A 20,143-nucleotide genomic window follows, 5' to 3' on the forward strand; every position below is an offset into this window, starting at 1 on the left:
TTGGTCCAACATGGAAACTGGTAGTTAGAAAAAAGTATGGCCCCCACCTCTTTCTTCCCCTCGGTGTAATTTCATTCTGTTAAGAGATCTGAGCTCTGCTGAAAACAAGAAGTTCTCACTACCTGAGCATATGCAAAACATTGGCATGGAAATGAGCCTTGGTATGAAAACAGCTATTACCCAAGTTTAGGCCCCTGCATCTTATTTTCATGAGGAAATACTGACTATCAATACTTTTCAGGCAACTCTTTCCAGAGACCAGTGAGAATCAGAACAAAGGAATTCTCTTACCCCTCCACACCTTCTTGGGCAACACTGAAAGCCCTGTTTTCCATAGGATGGTGTTTTTAGGCATAATGAGTTTATCTGATGCTTTATCTACTTCTTTGCTCTCCCCACCTGCATTTTACAGTTCTGTCTGTGTCTGCTTAATTGTATCAGCATCAAGATACTGATGTCTCCAGGACGCAGCTTTACATGCCTTTCTAGCATTACTGAAGTTGAGATCACTGATACCGTTGAAGTCACAAGGTTTGTTTTAGAATAAGATCGTTGTCACACTTCTTGGTTCTTGGCTATGCAAGGCCATAACCAGCACATCATATATTGACATGAAATAAGATCAAAAAGCTCCACGACCACGCAGGCAACAGCAGCAACCACAGATCTCCTGGCTGAGGAGCTGTGCTGCACCTCAAATGCAGCCAGTAGGCTAGAAAACACAGCACTGACTGGTGAGGTCTCAGGTGAGCAAAATACTCAGGCAAATGAAAATCCGGAACACTGAGGATCAAGCAGGTCAAAAAACCGGACAGCAGGCGCTTAAATTGCCAGCAGCACTACTGAGGCAAATAATACATGTCTGAGTGTCTGGTTTTCTTGAAGAATGAAATATAGATAGGTGTCAGATAAGTAATACAAGCAGCATTTATTTTTCCAGTCAGAACAGGGCATTTTGAGCAGGTGTAAGCCAGGAACCTTTCAGGGTATTGCTCTTCTTTCCCCCATGTAACAGCCTGCACCCGTGGCCAGAAATATGCAATTGCTGCTCTGTTAACCTGTTAAGCAGTTGTCCCTTCTTTTCCTTCCACACCATCCTATCCTAGACTTTACATATCCTTCTACTTTTAGATAGCCCTCCCTCCTGGCTTCACACTGTGACCCTGCCCATTACTGTTTGGCATTCCTGATAGTGTTGAAAGTTGCCTTTCATCAACTCTTTCCTCCCCAAACCTACACAACGGTCAGCAATGCTCAATTAAAAGCCGTGCAGTCCAGCAGAAGTAGTAGAGTGTGGGTTTCCACTGAATTTCTGCACCTCAGTTGATTGACTTTTTAGCTGTAGCACAAGCACAGGTCATCACTTAAAGACCCTTAGCACAGATTGCACTGCAAAACAAGCTTCACAGTGAAGTTTGCCCTTCAGGCAACACAAACCAGTCTTCAGTGGAAGATTTCTCCTATTAGGAGTTGAAAGAATCTATACATGGTATCCTTTTCTACTTTGGCATCACCCATGATAGCTTTCCATGCATTATGCTCACAATGCAGGCTTCTATTGTGGTTTCTCCCTGCTTCTGTAAAACTTTGTAAGAATTTGATATTTTAGAGCTCTCTCAAATTTTGTTGAAATTTGTTGCCATTTTCCTAAGTTAACAGTCATCAAGCATATGCTCTGCCTCTTTTTTAAGTGAAATGAGACTACTACTTGCCTTATAACTTGTTGGCAAACAAAGTATTCCATACCTGTTTACAAAATGCACCTGCATTTTGAGCAGACTATTAATCTTAGCTTTCTCTTAACTCTGTGTGAGAAAGCCTTGCTAAGAAGTCAGCCTTCTGCATTTCAGGGATCCTAAAGTGCTTGCCATCCTTGTCAGAATTTCTTTCACAAACTATTTTAATACAACAGTGATGTGCACATTATATATTGAGCGTTGTTGGAGATCCATAAGGAGTTTAATGTGTCAACAGAAAATGCAGTCACTTAATAATTGCTTTCTGAGGCAAGATTGCCTTGAATCTCCTTGAAAAGCTTCAATCTTAGGGACTGTTGGAAGACAAGGACCTCAATACAGGAAACTTTCAGGTAATGTGAATAATCTGTTCTGCCTACACCTTGCACTTAGTTTGCTTTGCTGACTTTGAACTTCGTGCAATGTACAGGACCATTTTTAGTGTAAGGTTTAATACTTGCTTATTTGTTTCTATAGCAAACTGAAATGCTGTTAAACAGGATCAGCTGGGAACAAGTCCTTACCAGGGTCCACAGGAACTATCCTGACTACAGGAAACACAAGTTCGCACACTCTCCACACACTGTTTCATGCCAGCAATTGCATATTGCTCTTAACAAATAAATAAATAAATAAATAAAGCGCTCCTATATTCCTCTATTAACCTGGCAACATATTTACTCTTAAGATGGATACTGACGCACACAATACTTAATGCAGCTGAAAGTGTTTATTGTAGCACATTTATAATGTGTAAACCTTCAGAAAGAACATGATTAGTGTCCTCCACCTTTGTGCACAGCATTATACGTTGTCACACACAGCTATAGGAATGTTGCTCACAAATGCAAGTTATCTAAAACATGCTTCCCTTTGGTTTTCTATTTTGCTCCCAGAGTGAAAAGACTATAGAAAATAAGGCATCCACTAAATGGTATCATACTCAACAAAGTATATAAACTAAGTTGTCAAAACTGAACTTTTATAAGATCTAATGTTTCAGACAGCTACTAACAGTACCAGGTTATTAGGTTGGTGGGAAACATCCAATTTCTAAAGTGTGGACAGAGATGATGCTCAGAGATGTATCTTCTGTGTATTTGACTTAGTTTGCACTTCAGGTTAATGCCTGTGATACTGAGTGCTAGGTTGGTGTTCAAAGTTGCAGTTGTCCAGCGCTGTTTCTACTTACAGTTGAAAGTTACTGCATTTCTAATCTACTCATAATCTAGCCAAGTCTCTGAACACATACAGCTTTTTAATGCCCTTTGCATTCTAGTGCAATTTAACTGAGGAAACAAATAGAACAAAGCTAATAAAAAAACAACCCCCCAAAACCCCTGAACTAGCAGTGAGAGTGCCTAATCAGAAAGACTTGAAGTTTATCATAAGCTTCTTCCACAGGGTTACACTGTTTTTCAAGAAAAGCAAATTCAGTCTTTAGGTATAAGGTCTTCCACCAGCTCCACTGTCCAGTTCTTGCTATGTGTGCTGCTTTAAAGCCTCCATGACACAATCCCACAACCCATCAAATATGTTAACTACAACCTGTACAGGAAAGGAGAAAGAAGTTGTCAGGGGCGTGCATCAAAATAATAGTTTCATTATACAAGGAGCCTTAAAAATGCATTTGAACTATTTAATTACTAATGTGACATGCACTGGTAAGAAACTCCTATGAACCACCATAAAATATTTTGAACATGTGAAAGAATTAAGAGAAGCCTTGTGTGTCCTGTAGGACCGTATGACTATTTTAAGGAGCAGAAGCCCTAGAACAGGTAATGCAACATTCTGCTGAAGGTACTTATTTATTCCTGCAGATGATTTGTTTCAAAGTAAAACCGAAAGACCACTGTACAGAGCTAATGGAGCAATGGCCAGTATTCAAAGGTAACTGCAAAGTCAGCCCCTGGTCTAGCTTCTAGAGAAAGAAACACACCATTTCCAGATGAAAAAAATCTTTTAACACTAACATGCATATGGTAGGAGGCATGCATGTGGATCGAGGCATTTGGTACCAGGATAAAAATCATCAAAGAGCAGGTAATCCATTTAGGAAACAAGGCTCTGAAACAAGGCACTTAAATGCCTACAGCTCTTTTCAAGTCCAGGGTGCTGCTGGATGCCCAATGGTCCTGAAGAAAATTGCTTGAAAGTAACCAAATTTTCCTTTTCAAATGTTCTTCTAGAGTCCCGTGCCTCACAGTCAGTGGGAAAAGCATTAGTATTACATCCCCATCCTGTCCCAGCTCACGCTGGGTTTCTTACCTGGTTAAACTGAGAGGTGTGTGCAGAAAAGGAAATATTAACACGCCCATGCCCTTTACCCAGGAGCAAGATGCCCTGCTCTGCTTCGTCCGACACTTCCATCTCCAGTAAGGCACTCAGTCAGAACAGTGGCTCTCTGCTCTGGACTGGCTCACAGCAGGCTCTGTTGTCTCCCTATTCCAAAATACGTCCCCATCTCCTTCCCCTCATAAATATATTCTGTGTGGCATATAACAATATAGCACACCAGAAAAGTCCAATACAAGGAGCTACAAATACCTTTGATCTTTTCAGTCAAGCTGCAAATATTTCAAGGCTTCCCCACCAAGGGAGCCTTCAGCAAGCAAGACTCAGAGTTGCTGCCAGCCAGGTTAAATATAAACCACATATCCTGCAAGCAGTATTCCTGAAGGAACAAAACTTCAAGTAACTGAAGCATTAAGCTCTCCACAGCGAAAGTTAGGCAATGCTTTTCCAAGTGTTTTGGTAGTATCTTAAATTGCATGCTGTCTTAAAACCTTGGCAAGCTGATTTTGTCTCTAAGTTTCAGGCCTTCTACCATTTAAGTTGGGACACCTTACTGCACGTTATCACTAAAAAGTGGGTGAGAAGACACTGAATGAGTTCTGCAAGTTCTGCCTATTACAGTGAGCACAGGAAGTGTTAATGCTTACACATTATACATATGGGGTTCCCAAGTTACTGGATATATTACCTAACTTTCTGTACTGTTTTCATGTTAAGGGATTCTTGATTTAAAAGTACCCTAACCTCTCCTAAGGAGTTTGTTGGCTGCAGGCATTTTGCTAAAGTGCTCCATTCTAGAGCATTAGAAGTAGTTTGGGACATTTTTTTAGGGGGAGGTGGGCGTGGTATCCACTCCACTCCCCAAAATTTAAGTACTCTTCATAAACATTATACCAGGGACATTTTGTGGTGGGTTGCTTTTGCATATACCTTAATGTCTAATTTTAATATAGGTACATACCATTACAACAACAGAAGAGAGATGCAGAACTCTCCTCCTCTAACCTGTACCTTCCAGAGTTTGGTAAGTCTTTGCACTGAGATATAAATCTCTGAAGTTCTGTCTCCGGAAAGCCGTCTTGCTGGTAGTGCTAAAAATTGACATTTAGTTAAACATTTAACAAAGCTAAAACACACAACAATCCACATCCTCCCCAGACCACTTTTCAGATGTTGCTCTAGCCTGAAATCAGAGGATTCACAGAACAAAATATGAAGTTACTGCTTTTTGTCGATATTTAGCTTCTGTCAGAGCAGGAAATCAGACAGGCTTGTAAGAAAACTGAAGCAGGGAGGGATTAAAAACCTGTCTTCATCACTCTACAGCCTCAAGAGTAGCCATTACATTTATTCTTAATGCATTTTTACTGCAAACAAAAAGTAAGAGTCCATGCTTACCTTGACAGTTTCATACGTATCTGTAATAAGTGCAATGAAGAGACTCAGCACCATATAGATGAACAGACTGATGAAGGAGTAGAGGTAGATCCTACTGAATAACCAAACCAAGTAACTTTTCTGCTGCATTTTTGCAAAGGTGGCAAACATGTCATCTCCATTGATCAATGAAAAAAGGCATTCGGAAACCATGTTCAAAGAACGAAACTAGAGAGGAGGGAAGAAGACAAGTACATCCATCGCCACTTTATTTGGATCCAAAGACTGTACATAACACAAAGAAGATACACAGCTGATGACTGGCTGCCTCAGATCTCTTTTTACATCCAGGGTATGACAAGGTGGAAACAGTAAAACATTTGAGGAATGTAAACATGCACATTCAATTCAGGCAAGCCAATTTAACTTTTAAAAGGGATAAGGATAAAATCTCCAAAGCTTTAGTCTGACACCAGGGTTCTGCAAGATGAAAATTATTTCTCAAAATACCAGCATGTGATTGGGAGTCACAGCAGCTTCCACTTCTGACTCAGAGCTTTCATAACTCAAGGAAAGTCAGATTGAGTCATGGAAGTCAGACTCCTCAAACAAAGCAGCAGCATCATGTTGAAGATGCACTATTTTTATATTAAGGGAAGCCTTGACATGTAAACTTAGAAGACAACAGCAGTAATCTCTCATTTGTTTGGAATCCATTCTGTTATTCAAGTTGTCTTTTTTCATGTTAAGTATATTACCTTCACATGGTACGGTCCCAGTACAATCCATCCACAGAAACAATAGCCCAGGTAGATCATAGCAGCACAACAGCAGAACCTCATTACATTGGGTAATGCTGCTCGCAGTGTTAAGATGAGAAGCTGCACAAAGCAATGCAAACCGTTAGAATTCAACCAGACGTCTCTTCCAGTCCTCTTATAGCAACAAACAGAATAAATACCAACAGCATGAAGATCTCAGGAGATCCTTACATTATACTTCTGAAAGAAACCTAGGTAGCGAATGACTCCAAGCCACACAAGCATAGTGGATGTTCCTAGGAGTATGCTACAGACATCATAACTTGTCAGACTCTAAAAAACAGAAGGAAAAAAGAAATCAAATATTATAACAACTGACAGGCTCTACATTGTGACTCTCATTACTACAAAGATCTGTTAAGAAACATTGTTCCCCCTGGCAATCTCTTCCATTAAAAATTAGTTTCAGGCAATGTACATTAAAGAGCAGAAGTCCCACCAAAGAGCAAGGGCACTTTCAAGTGTAACTCATTTCACTTGCCTTTACATAGAGCAGTTTGTAAATAGCCTCTGACAAGACAAGCCTCATTTGGAAGACCTAGAGGGCAGCTGCACTGCAGGTACAGAGCCACCCCTCTGTGCCTGTCTCACTGGGACCTGCAGAATGGCACTGCAAACTATGCTGCTTCCAGACCCGTGGCAACTGCTTCTGGAATCTGCATTGACAGATTCCCCAGAGCTCAGGAATCTCTCCACTGCATCCCAACGGACCGTGTAGACATGACTTTAGAACCGCAGAGCAAAGAAGGTTCTTCCAGTACATAGGCAAAGCAGGTTTTAAAAAATAGCATGACTTGTCAGCAAAGCTCAGATAAACACTAAGGAGGATCTTGTTAGGTAGCCAGGAACTGTGAGGTGTAGAAAGTTATCAAGGACAAGACTAATTAGCTTCTAATTAATTCTAACTGGAACTTCATTTATATTTTATTGGCACTTCACTGGTTTTTTTCCACCTGTACACACTGGCCTGTTTCCATTTGAGTTAGCATATACCCTGTTCCCTGAACTGCAGCTCTGCTCTGAAACAGATCATGCCAGCTTACTTGAATAAGTTCTTACTATTTTGTGTTTTTATTCCTCTACGAGTTGGCTAATCTTTTATATCAGCGTAATTCATTTACAGCTTGACAAAACACAACTTTAGGCTACTTTAATATGAACTCGTTATTCAGCCACTGGTTTTCACACAGTAATATGGAACAAAATCTTGTTCTTATGGTCCACAAGTCTTGCAAAATTAAGTGAAACGTACCTGTAGAGAAGAGTTTTAGTAAAATTCTCTCTTAGAAAAATAACATACATAAATAAATGTATTTATATATATATAAGATACCGGAATCCCAAATGCAGGATCTTACTCCAGTCTTGTTCTCGTCTTCTCTTCTCCCAAAGCAGGATGGAGTTACCTCTTATCTTAGCCAACTTCCTCATAGCTTCTTTCTATTCCTAAGATCTGAGTTTATAGTTCCTAAGGTAAGATAAGGCAATTTGTACAGGGTGTTTATGATCGTCAAGCTGTCACCAGATGGATTTCAGACCCATCCCTTCATCACTACTGTCCAAAGTCTGCGGTGTTGCAATGTCACACTTCAAAGTCTGCTACAGATTCGGTGAAGAACAACATTATCTAAATATTAGAGTGCCTCAGCATAGCATATTGTAATAATTTTTCTTCCCTAATTCTGGCTGCACATTATATGTTTTAGAAAGACTTTTTTTCTATATCAAGTTTATTCTAGAAATGGAAGGCCCAGAACCTGGCTGTGACTGACCATTATGTACATGCTGGTAACCAGAAGCTGGAAAGGCAGCAAAGTGATGTTTAGGAGAGAGTCTCTGTGCTAGTTAGACACTAGTTAAATGGGGAACAGAAATTTAAATGCTAAATTTTAAAAAATCCATCAAACAAGCAAATATAAGTGGTCCTAAATAGGCAGGAGAGGAAGTCCACAGTCTTAACTTTCAGAGATGAAGTTCAGTTTATTCCTTGGAGTCACAAAGGAGCAATGATAATTGTAAGTATAATAACTAGTGATATCTGGAGTTTTTAAATCTCACAACTGGAAACTACACATTTCAGTTATAATTCCAGAGGAGAAGATAGGAGTTTTAAAATTTCATGCCACTCAGAATCAAGTATAGATGGCCTGAAGTCCTCCGAGATATTTAAACCTAGCTGGGACAGAAACAATCAGTTTTGCTTCCACCTGACAGTATGAAAAGCTTACCTTGGCTTGTATCTCCATCTTTAGAGTTGATCCAGCAATAGTTAGGACATCACTAATCATAATCAGGATATACCACCCATTGACAAATTCCATTTGATCACTGAAAGATACTTCTTTCTTATAATAATATAGGAAAAAGCTTACAAATTCCTAGGAGGAAGGAAGAAATAAAAAATTTAATGAGACTAAAACAAGATGTGAAGGCTTCCCAAGGAAAGAGTTATACCCACCCTTTGGAGCTGAACTCCTTTAACCACTGATCGTGTGCAAAGGACCAAGGAAGCCAGACAAGTCAATATCACAAAAGCATCGAAGATCATCATGTAATGAGTGTTCTTTTGTACTGCAAGGACAAAAATGTACATGTTTATAGTCTGATGCATTTCATCTTGCTGACCATCTTGAGTATTGAAGTAAGAGGCAAGTTTTGATGTTAACTATGATTATACAACTGAATTAAGAAAAATCTTAGCATTTTCCCCACAAAAGTTTATCTGACATATTGTCACAAGAGACACAAGTGCATCTGCACTACAGGTACCACTTCAGTTCATTTAGGAAGGTTGATACCACATCGAAAGCATACCAGAGCGTGAGTGCTTCTTAAAGCCCTGCAGAACTAGAGTGGGAGTTGCCCACTTTATAAGCACTGGAATGGCCTTTGCAGTGACAGAACTTATTAAAAAAAATTTAAAAAAAACATGTCTGGAACTTTAGAGTGTATATCTTCTCTTCCAGACCAGTATTTGACTATCAGATAGGTTTTCTGACCTAGAACAGTGCAGATAATTTGCAGTGCTGCTCAGCTAGCCAAGACCAACATTGAACTAGACAGGAGTTCACCATCACTTATGTTACTAAAATTCCTATTTTTCATCAACTAAATCTACAACTACACCTCTTTTGGGGTTTTATACCTATCATACTGCTGAAACTAGATGAGGCAGTATAAGGATTAGATTTTTAATGCTAAAAGAGTGATTGAGGAAAACAACTTAACGCTAAATTGGCAAGAAGGTGCAGCAATTCTCCCAAATTGGATACTGAAGTTCTAGTTGACATCACAAACTGCACTACTCAGAAAAAGCCCACCTACTTCTTGCTTATACCAAGGTTACTAATACATGTGCTGTTGCCATTTAAGTTAGTTTTGCCATGTAGTCCAGAACACCAACGACTTATTATTGTCCAATTGCAATCATTACCTTTGTATTTTCCCTTGGCTTTCAGAAGATAATACAGGGTACTCCAGGAAATTATTTTGAAAACTGTTATGGAGGCAATCTACATAGAAATCGAACGTGGATTATAAGGGAAGCCTGGTATCAAAACCGCCTTGCACTGCTAATCTGTTAGAGACAGCATGCCATCTGGTGTGCGTTTGTAACACAACAGCTAGCAAAGCTAGTTGATAAAAGGATATGCATTGCGTAAGTGGTGTGGTTTGTACTCTGTGATCCGTTTCGTTTAATTCCCCAAAATTAACTCCAGTCTGGATCTTTAAAAACAAACAAGCAAACCTATTTCACTTTTTTTTCACTACCAGCTCTTCATTTCCTAATGTAGGCATAGCAAAGGGGAAAGTAGCAAAGTAGAAAAATGGACCTGATTCATCCTATTGCTTATTTCAGCAAAAAATTAAAAATTAAGTGGAATTTAGAGTCCTGGAAAACTCCTGACTTTCAAAGAGATTGTTTTCTCTAATCAAAAAAGATCTCAGACAATGTTTTGACCAGACCAAAGAGCTGCCAAAAAAGGGTGCTCTTGTGAGTAACTGCTTAAGACAATATAACCATACTGGGTGTCTCAGTTACACCCAAATACACGCCAAACAACATTTAAGCAGCAGTCAGAAGTGTTTCCAGCCATTCCACTCTAGCAAGCCTTAGCAACAGTGCCTCCTTATCATCTTTCCCGGTGCTATGTCCTGAAATAAGAATGAATCAGTTTCAACTTTCCACTGCTATCATGTGTCCTTCTGTTGCCTGGTGCTAGAACAACAGTTCATGGCCCTGCCTTAAGCAATGAGCAGCGTAAGTTCGGTAGCCAAAGCTAGAAGGAAGCATGGTAACGTGTGGAAAAATATTGGTTTGACAGTGCCAATGGTGCAAGGTTTGAGAACTTCTAAGGAAAGCAATGGTGTGGCTGGGTTCCCAGGATTTCAGATCAGAGCTTGAAGAACATAATTGTTTAGAAAATCAGGTTTAGAGGGCACTCACTAGAAAATGTACGTCAAGAGTCCCTCATCTTTTAATAAAGAAAATGGTTAACAAATATTGTGCTAGTGTGACAAAAGTTTAGCATGAAAATTTGAACACATTTATGTCACTTACTTGATCCAGAAACATGCCAGTCTTTACATTCCCTGATCGCTATGTCGTTGTCTAGACTTATTTTAATTCTTCCACTGTGTGCTTTATTATCAAACACTATCTGTATTAACAACAACCAAAAAAAAAGTGCATGTCTTTAAAGTTAAACCATTACATATGTAGCATACTGTATTGCTAAGCTTGTATAATGATTCAGAACAATTCTCCTAGGGGAGAAGTTACAAACCTTGTTTAAGCTTAATGTAACTCCAGTTCATTCAAATAAATACTGTCAAAGTGAAAGACAAATCTGGTAAACCATGTATTTGCCACAAATTGCTTGATCAACTAGATACTAGGTGAAATTCTTTTGAACTACAGCCCCATTCCTCTATGATCTGAAAACAACCTTTCCTAGAAGCATCTCTCTAAAGAGAAGAGGTTTATCCTTTCATTGCACTTCAGATGAATTAGAGCGCAGAAGGCTGTAAGCCAAGTCAGTGCTTCAGGACCACACCACAAGCACCCAAAACTGAACCTCCCAGCCACAGCTGGTGGGTGTTTGGAGGGTACACTAGGCCATGACAGAGTAATCCAGGCACCGCTGGGGACCAGTCAGTGGTGCCCAGCACTTATCAGAAAACATCTGCACTGACTGTGTATGGTAAACCAGTGAGAACGATCTCTCATTTCGAACAGAAAGACACACAGCAGGCTTCCACGTACCCGCAGACTGAAATCGTAACAGTCAGGGAGCTCATGGTGACGAACGGTCTGGAGGTTGATTGCCTTCAGGTTGAACATGAGCTGCACCGTCACCAGTCTGCAACAGAGCTTCGGATTAGCTTTTCACAGGGAAAATGCATGAATACCCCAACACAGGGGGTGCTGATTCCTCCTCACCTGTGGAAATCCAGAGTGAAATTCAAATTGTGCTTTCCCACTGTTGTGCTGTCTAACGGCGACGTTGGCTCAATGTACAAGCAGTCTGCAATGGATAAGTACTGACAACAACATCTCATGGGTTATCGTGCCCTTTAACTGTATCTGCCTTTCCCATGCCCGAGGCTGTAAAGAGCTGTTGACTATACCAGACAAGATAGCGTGCTTAAGTGAGGAGTCATTTGGGAAGCTAGCTGACAAATACATTGGCTTCCCTCAATACCAGCCAAGTTACTCATCATGAATTCACAGGGAAGGCTCCTGAAATTAGCCCAGAATACAATATTAGATGTCCATCAGTGCTAACAGCTCATCACTTGTTTTGTGGCAGTGGACACGAAAGACTGTTACCTTGGAGGTGAGGGCTAGAGGTCAGTTATACAGTAGTTTTCTTACCAGTTTTGGCTGCTAGTAAATTCAATACAGATCATGTAATAGGACTACACAACACTGTGGGATTATTTTTTTCTTAAGAATTTATCCTCCCAAAGAACTGCTATAATAGATTAGGTTCATCACCAGTCACAATCTCTGGGTCTATATCAAAGGTGTCGTTTCCAGGACAGATGATTCCTCGCTTGTAGAACTGCTGACACACGGCCAGAGGTGTCTCTTCTGCTCCCTTCTTCTCATAAGCATGGTTTCCAATGGAGATGTTGGGCAGCTGTAAGTACTAAAGTTCAGAACAAACAGACACGCTGACTTATATGGCAACAAAACCGTTAATCTCTAAAAAAACCCCAAAACCAAAAACTAAACTGAGAGAAGTTTGGATCTGTGCCATAACCCATCTTTTTTATTTAAAAGGTCACCCAAAGAACTCTGAAAACTACACCACACTACAAGCAAGTCATCAAATACTTCAAGGTATTTGACAGAAACACAAAGTGCAGGACTTGGATCTAAATACCTTGTTGTGTATCATTTTTCTCTCTTTACAATCCTTACTGGAAAGCCTAATTTGTTACTTGCAAAGAACTCTGGCTCAAATCCAAGGGCTGCATTTAGTGCATAATTAGCATGTTGATTAGCTTTAAGGGTGTCACCACAAGTACAATCCTCTGGCAATGACAGGAAACCTAAGTGAGTTGACACTCTGGTCTTCAGCAACTGGCCCAGAAGTTCAATTTCAGACACCATCAGGGAAGGTGGAAAAAGAAAAGGTATCCAGGTAAAAAGCATATATATTGTATATGTTGCAGCAACATCCTTACCTGGTTTATTGCAAAGAATATCTGGTCATAGACATCTGTTTGTGTGTATACAGCATAGGTATCATCCATTCTGTCCGTGTATCCTTTCAGGAAGAGATGTTTGAATGCAACAGTGTTCTCTTCTTTGAAAGCAACCACCATTTGATTGCTCAATCCGAAAACAACCAGCTGAAAAAGACGTATTTCCTGTTCAAAGTTGGCTTCTGGATTAACATACAAGTCCTGTCCTACAAACAGCCACTCTTTTGTCATGATGGTAGATACGGCAGTTACACACAGGCTGCTTACTCCTTTTCACATCTGGTCAAAAGAAAGTTTGACTTTAAGGAAACAATGGGTTTCAAGAATGTTCCTTTAACATGTTTACCAGCATCTTGGCCAAGGACTCTCATTTTTGCAAAGAAAAGGATACCATCTCAAATTCAAGCTACCTATATAATGTTACACGTGCTTTGTGAGTTCAGCTTGACATTAATATGATTTGCCTTGGGGAATATCAGTGTCCCTCAGCCAAAAAGGCAGGACAGGACTTAACCAGACCCCACTTTGAAGTCCTTACTCCGGTGCACAAAAGGCGAATTGAGGACAACTTAGAAAACCAAACATCTCTTCCTCATGTTTCAGTGAAAGGTGCTTTGAGAATAACTGACCAAAACTGTGCTTGTAACAGGATAACCTCTAACTGTTCACGAAAAACATAAAACCCTCCTAGCTACTACCCAGGCTCTAAAAGGTTTCTAGAAAAATGTGATGTAGTGTTTGTGGGAGCTCACAATTCCCTTCAATGACTATTGTTTCACTAGTGTCAGGAGTGTTGTAAAGAAATTCATCAGAGATAAGTCTGAATCGGTAGTCTACAGATTAGTTTTATGGCCATGATGCATAGTGGATATGTAGGTTTTGGTAAGAATAATTCGGTTACAGAGATACTGAAATGCTTTGTGGGCGATCTCATCGTGCAGGCATGCAGGAATACACCAGCAAATCAACAGTGCTAGGATTGCATTACCTATGGGCAGATTTTCTCTGAAAAGGCTAAATCAGCATTAGTTTCTTTTTTATTTAGGTTCTTCCACCATCAATTTTTTTTTCTAGTTGCAAAATGGGACAGATGACAATCAGAGAATGATGATACATTTAAAACTGAAGCAGTAAGGGATACAAACATGCTGCCAGATGTATAGCAGGAGAACTATTCATGCAACTGTGGCAAACATGCTGACACCACCATAAAGGTAAACCACATGTGGGCAACTCTGAAGGACCATCATCTGAGGTATTAGAAAGGTTTTATAAAGGATCTTCATCCTCCTTGACCACAGAACTTAGACAAACAACTGTGTTTTGTGCAGCAGGTAAATGGGTTGTATGAAATTTCTGGTGTAAGGCTGGGTGAGAGGAAGAGTGGGGCAGAACTTCTGGGTTTTTTCCAATACAAGAGTGCGTATACCATACACAAGATACAAGGAAACATCACTAAAAGGCCACCAATTTCAGTTCGTATCACTGTGATATTGAAAGACAAGCCACTGTTTCTTCCCTTGAACACAAACACACCCAAAGTGGAGATGCTGGGGGGAACAGACGTATGATGCCATCTTTTGCAGGGGAAGGAAAAAAAAAAAGTAAAAACATGGTTTCTCTCATCTCTGTTCTTCGGAAAGATCTTTTTTTCAGTCAATATTTTTAGGAGAAAATTATGCCAGCTGAGATCTAAGATACATATATGCAACTACGACAGTTTTGTGTTCTATCCTCTGCCTTTCTCTGCACCGCACCATGAACAGCATTTGTCACCTGCATTCATTTGACTTCCCATGAGCTAAGAAGAGTCCCTGCTTCCATACTCACCTGAACGGTAACCATTGCTATTTTGAGTAGTTGAATCCCAAGTTTCCAAGGTTTCCTGCCCCGGGCCCAGAATTTCTCACATGGGTTCATGAAGAAGAATTTTAACTTCCTTCTAAGCTGGTCTTCCAAAAGCCCCTCCTGTGATACTGACAGGTGCTGTTTGTAGCTGCAAAGATTTTCATCATCGTAAGCACTGCAGCTGCTCACAGCCGCTTCAGGATTTTCCATTTCTGGAATGAAAAGAAGGTCCATGTCGGCTGGAAAACATGCAAGCATGAATACAGTAGCATCAGATCGGCCTGCACTGACAACCTGGACCCCAAAGATGTTTATCTTCTGTGAAAGGCACTTGCACACTACACTGAATTTAGGACCTACCTCATGATACTCCACATGTTCCGCAGAACCCAAAGAGAAGTCTGGACAAGCTCTTAAATTTGCAGATAGGATGTCACAACATTTATTTAATAGTGGAATTTCTGTCCCTTTGGAATTATGGAGTCACTTGCAGAAAACTTCATCATCTGTCCCTTGCCAACAACATTACATATGCAAGACATCCTGACTCATTTCCTTCTGAGGAGGATACTCCAGAAGAGTATCAAAAGCCTCTCATGAGCATTCACTTTTCTGGAAAACTTGCCTACTTCTGTAGCTAGTATTTTCCCCCAAATCTAAAAGCTTGCTGTCCAGTCCTTGAAAGAAATGGAATTTCCAAGACAGCCAGCAGCTTTCTTAGACATTACTATTACCATCATTCCCTCTTGGAAATGGGGACCCAGCATGCCAAATTGCAATCCACAAATTACCTGAGCACATTAACTTGTCATTTAGCAAGATTACATCTATTTCTTTGGCCATAAAAGACAGAATGCAAACCAATGGTGATCATGAACCTAACAAAAAGACCAAAAGGTAATTGTATTCAAGCACTGTGATTAGCTGAAGAGGCTCACATTTTAGATGAGTATGAGGGGAAAGATTAGAAGAGAACCTTATAAACACAATTTGAGACACTACTCTCTATAGTATTGAATGTGTTTAGACATTAATCTGTTGCTGACTTCACTGACTCACAAGTATGTTATAAATGCTTTAGAAAGTACTTAAGAGGTAGCCAGGAATATCTACTTCAAATAAAATATTGTTGACATTAAAACCAGAGGAGACAGGCTAAGTTGTGAATAAATGTAAAGATGCGCCATATGAGACAAGTCTATTTTAGTTTACCTAAGAAAATATAAGTCAAAGAAAAAATCATCACTAAGATTAATTTTTTAAAAAGTGTAGGTCACATGCCCCCCCAGCAGCCCACACACACCAGAACACCAGCCCGCTCTCAGACACGATGCCAGCCCTTCCATTTCCCCCGCTGTCAGAGGGAAAGAAAAGTTTTCAATCAGCAGTTTAATACTAAGAATAGGCCCATTAATAGGCTTAAAAATACGCCAGCTCCGCTTCTGTCAGGTCTCCATTGCCCTGTGGGATACAGCGTGCCACAGGTCCCACTCATTTATTTACAGCGGATCCGTCGCTTCTAAGTTAAGCCTTACTCTGATACTGCGATATTCGGGTCCACGGATGTGCTTGATTTAAAAATCAAAATAAAAAATTTTAAACCGTCTTGACCTCGGGGTATCGGCTTGAGCAGACGTTCCAGGCAAACATGACACACCGGCGGTATTTTCTCTTTAAGCCGGGCGGAGACCCCGCGGGTCCCGGCGCCCCCTGCCCGGCGCAGCGCTGCGGACGGGCACAGCCGGCACGGGGGTGGCGCCCCCGCCGCACGGCACCGGCCCTTCCCCGGCAGCCGCCGCTGCCCGCCCCGCCTGCCCGGCCCCGCGGAGCGCCGCAGGCCCCGCCCCGCCTCGGCGCCGGTGCACCCGTCCCGCAGCCGTGAGCTGCCCCCCGCGCCCCCCAGCACCGCTCCGTGCTTTTGGAGACAAGGCTCCGGCATACCTGCCGCCGGCTCACGTCGCTGCCGCGGGGGTCCCGCTGCTCCCTGGGCTCCCGCCCACGCAGGCAGCCGGGCCGGGGGCCGAGGGGGCGGCCGTGGGGGCCCGCTGCCCGTGTCCGCCCTCCCGGCTCCGCGGGGCAGGGCGGGGGGCTCCGCCGGCCTCCGCCAACCTCGCCGCAGCCCCGGGCCCGGGCCTCTGTCCCCGCCCGCCTGCCCCCTGCCGCGCCGGGCGGGCTCTCGGGCGGGGGGTGCCGGCTGCAGGTTTGTTAACTGGGGCTCCTGCGTCGGCAGAAAGAAAAGGCAGCGCGTGCCTTGTAATTAGCGGTGCCCCATCTCTAATGAAACCGCGCCGCTCAGGCCACAGCGCTGTATTGTGAAGAGCCGAGCGGGACGCCTGCCACGCTCGGGTCATCGCACTTAGGCGCAAGGAAGCCGTTACGGTTGTTGGCCGGGCTCCAAAGCGCCGCTCTCCTCGCCGGGCCGTGGCCGGCCTCAGCGCCCCGCGGCCACCAACCTGCGGGTCGCTGTCCGGGGGTACGGCCCGGGCCGCCGCCACTGCGCCCCGCCACCGGCGGGTGCCGCGGGGACACACGCAGGCGCTGGCGTGGAAAGAGACGGTAAAACAAGGGCGACGCAGACCCAGGGAGAGCAGCGGGCGTTTTAAGAGGGGGAACCTCCCGGCTGTAGAGAGAGAAATGGAAAACGGGTCCCTCCCGCTTACCACGAGCAGGGCGGGTGGTCCTTGGGGTGCCACCAAGGACCACACCACCAAGGACCAGCACTGGGTGCTCCGCAAACACAGCGGGAAAGGTACTCCGGGGCTCCCTGTGTGTTGCGTTGCAGCACAGCAAACGCAACTGCCTTTATGCATCAAAAGCGCGAAGGACGCTGCACACTCGTCCTCGTATCACCACATGGCACCGAATCACCCAAACCTCCTCCCCCGCGGGAGACGCCCCCCGCTGCCGCCCGCCGCGCCCAGCAGGCCCCGCGCCCCCGCGCAGCCCGCCGGCACCGGCACTCGTGGCGGAGGCGCCGCGGCCCCCGGCGCGGCGGGGCGGAGAAGCGGGCGGAGAAGCGGGGCGCCGCCTGCCCGTCGGAGGCGTCAGTCCCGGCCCGCCCCGGTACCCTGACAACGGCGCGGCGCCCGGACGCGGCGGGGCCGAGGCCGTGCAGGTAGGGGCGGCCGGGCGGGACGCGAAGGGGACCCGGCAGAGCGAGGGAGCGGGTGACAAGTGGCAGGCTGGAGAGCACGGGCGGCAGCCGGCAGGAACCGCGGCTTGGCCGGGCCGAGGCTGCGGCGCGGGGCCCGCGGCCTGCCCCGCGCGAGCCAGGCCGCCTCTTGACCGCGGCCCGCCCGGCTCTGCGCCCCCCGCGGCCCCCGCCGGCGGTAGGGGAGGGCGCCCGGCCGGGGCTGTGCCGGGGGCCGGGGAGCTGCCGCTGAGGGGACCCGGGCGGCTGCTGGCATTCCTCGCAACGTGGAGCCAAGCGCCCCGCAGCCCCACCGGCAAGGACCCTTCAGCGTCCACAAAGCACCTGCAATCCCACCCCCCGGCCCGGCCTCAGGACAGGATTTTGTTCTAACAGCCTGTCACATTCCAATGAAGGAATGATTACTCTTCCTACCTTTGCTTAAAAAATGATGTATAAAGCCTTATCAAGTGTAAACCTTTATGATACAACATTTCTGATTCAAAAGTCCTAACAAGGCACCCTACTCTGCTGTTTGCTTCCTGACAGGATGATGTTATGACAACTAAATATCACACGTTAAACATTGTAACTATTGAAGTACAGACCAAATAGTCAATTAATTTTAATTATATAGACCAGCTGTGCTGGCTCACACCACAAGTTCTGTCTGGACCAGTAAGAGCCAGGGCAGTTAGTATAACCTACTAAAGGTACACTTTCACTCTTGGCACCCTTTTTCCTTGGATTTGCAGCTTCATTTCTATAGCCAGAGGTTGGTTTTAGTAGCCCTCAATTTTTCGTCTTGTCAGTTTGCCCTGTTACTTTTTGAAATTGTACCCTTTGGCAGCTATCCTGCCCGCAGGCAGCATGCTCTGTAATCCAGCCACCTATTGTGCAATGAAATACCTCTGTGCTCCTTTTATTTGTTTTCAGTCTGTCCCTTGGTAAGCTCGTGATGCCAGCTAGATCTTGTGTTACGAAAGACCGTAAATAATCATCCCCTGGTCACTCTCTCCATGACTCTCATGATTTTATTGACTTCTTTCACATCCTCTTCAGTCCAGGCTAAAAAGAATCCTAGTTTATTCCTAGTACAAAACATGTTCCATATCTTCAGTCATCCATGTTACACCTTTTCAAATTCTATTCTGTTTCTCTTTGAATGGAAGAGAGAAACAGAACACAGCGTTATCCAATATTTTAATGTTTCTGTTCTGTTCTCTGTGCCTTTCTTATTAATTCTTAATGTATTGTACTTAACATCCCAGAGCCTGTAACTACCTCTACTGGTTTCTGTCAAGTAACAATATCTACACCTGGTTCAAGTAGGCCTACTTTAATAAAAAGCAGTATGTGTGAAATCAGGCACATTCAAACAGAACTATTCATAATGCTGAAATGATTTGGCAGTTGCCAAAACTTCAGCTTCACTCCCTACAGTTTATACGATGTTGTGTCCAAATATGCGCAAGCATTATTAATAATAAAAACTTCAGGTGTCTGTATTATTTGCTCTTCATGTAGAGCAAAGTAGAATAAATTTAATTATAGGAAACATTGTATTATGAATTTCTGGAGAGACTAGGTCATTCTCAAGGTGGTATTTTTAGCAAGTTCCTAAATGTTTACAGGCAGAAACGTGATTTTTAGCTTGATGGTGACACACACAAAAAACCAAGTAGCACATGTTTTCGATAATTTCCTTGTAATGCTTTTGTTAAATGGAAGAGCACTCAATTCTTACGCCAATCTAAATTGTAGTAAATTACAGTGCTAAATTAGTAAAGCACACAGGCTTGACCTTAAATCATTCAATTAGGCAACTAATGAATCATTCTGTGTCCTCAAACCAGACAGCATCTTTTGTAGTACTCATAGCTAATTAACTTTCCACTTTTGCAGTACCTAGCAACCTCACAGATTTGTTTTCTAATTGTAAATGTTTCAGTACATTAAATGATTAGGAGAACACTCTGATATTTTTTCTCTTGAGCCTAATGTTCAAAATATTACAGCCATCTATAAATAAACTAGGCTACAAAATGTTGAACAAAGTTGTCAATATTTACTTGGGCTTTACCAACTAAATAATGTAACACTGTATTCCTCTGAAAAATTGCTGAAAAAATAGACTGAACATATTTAATGCAGTTTTAATATTACCTACTTTTAAAAATAAAATATACAACAATACTTATGATGCTTTTCCAGAG

The 20,143-nt window shown here is 43.0% G+C and overlaps 2 protein-coding genes across 16 annotated transcripts in view; one reads left to right on the forward strand and one right to left on the reverse strand.

Moving 5' to 3' along the window:
- Positions 1-2,447: 2,447 nt before the first annotated feature.
- Positions 2,448-17,671, reverse strand: MCOLN3 (mucolipin TRP cation channel 3). Of its 9 annotated transcripts, none has more exons than XM_037403922.1 (14): positions 17,458-17,671; positions 15,589-15,675; positions 14,780-15,036; positions 12,929-13,096; positions 12,234-12,387; positions 11,676-11,760; positions 11,499-11,595; positions 10,794-10,893; positions 8,691-8,803; positions 8,461-8,610; positions 6,404-6,505; positions 6,170-6,292; positions 5,433-5,639; positions 2,448-5,125 (listed from the first exon to the last, which is right to left on the reverse strand). In XM_037403922.1, exons 2-14 carry the CDS (start codon positions 15,638-15,640, stop codon positions 4,979-4,981), a joined length of 1,755 nt encoding a protein of 584 aa, XP_037259819.1. In that variant the 5' UTR covers positions 15,641-15,675; positions 17,458-17,671; the 3' UTR covers positions 2,448-4,978. The 9 variants fall into 9 exon arrangements, with proteins under 9 accessions (XP_037259819.1, XP_037259820.1, XP_037259818.1 ...); XM_037403923.1 differs by lacking the exon at positions 17,458-17,671 and adding an exon at positions 16,739-17,444; XM_037403921.1 differs by lacking the exon at positions 17,458-17,671 and adding an exon at positions 16,333-16,574.
- Positions 17,672-17,753: 82 nt separating this feature from the next.
- DNAI3 (dynein axonemal intermediate chain 3) overlaps positions 17,754-20,143 on the forward strand; it is a 29,264-nt gene continuing 26,874 nt past the window's right edge. For 4 of the 7 annotated variants that reach the window (XM_037404590.1, XM_037404588.1, XM_037404592.1 and 1 more), the window contains exon 1: positions 17,755-17,912. The gene's annotated coding sequence lies outside the window, so the exon portion shown is untranslated. Of the gene's footprint in view, positions 17,913-20,143 lie in introns of all 7 variants that reach the window. The other 3 variants (XM_037404591.1, XM_037404593.1, XM_037404594.1) reach the window with 2 other exon arrangements.

The sequence above is a fragment of the Falco rusticolus genome, chromosome 11 (genome assembly GCF_015220075.1).
Source record: "Falco rusticolus isolate bFalRus1 chromosome 11, bFalRus1.pri, whole genome shotgun sequence".
NCBI classification, from domain to species: domain Eukaryota; kingdom Metazoa; phylum Chordata; class Aves; order Falconiformes; family Falconidae; genus Falco; species Falco rusticolus.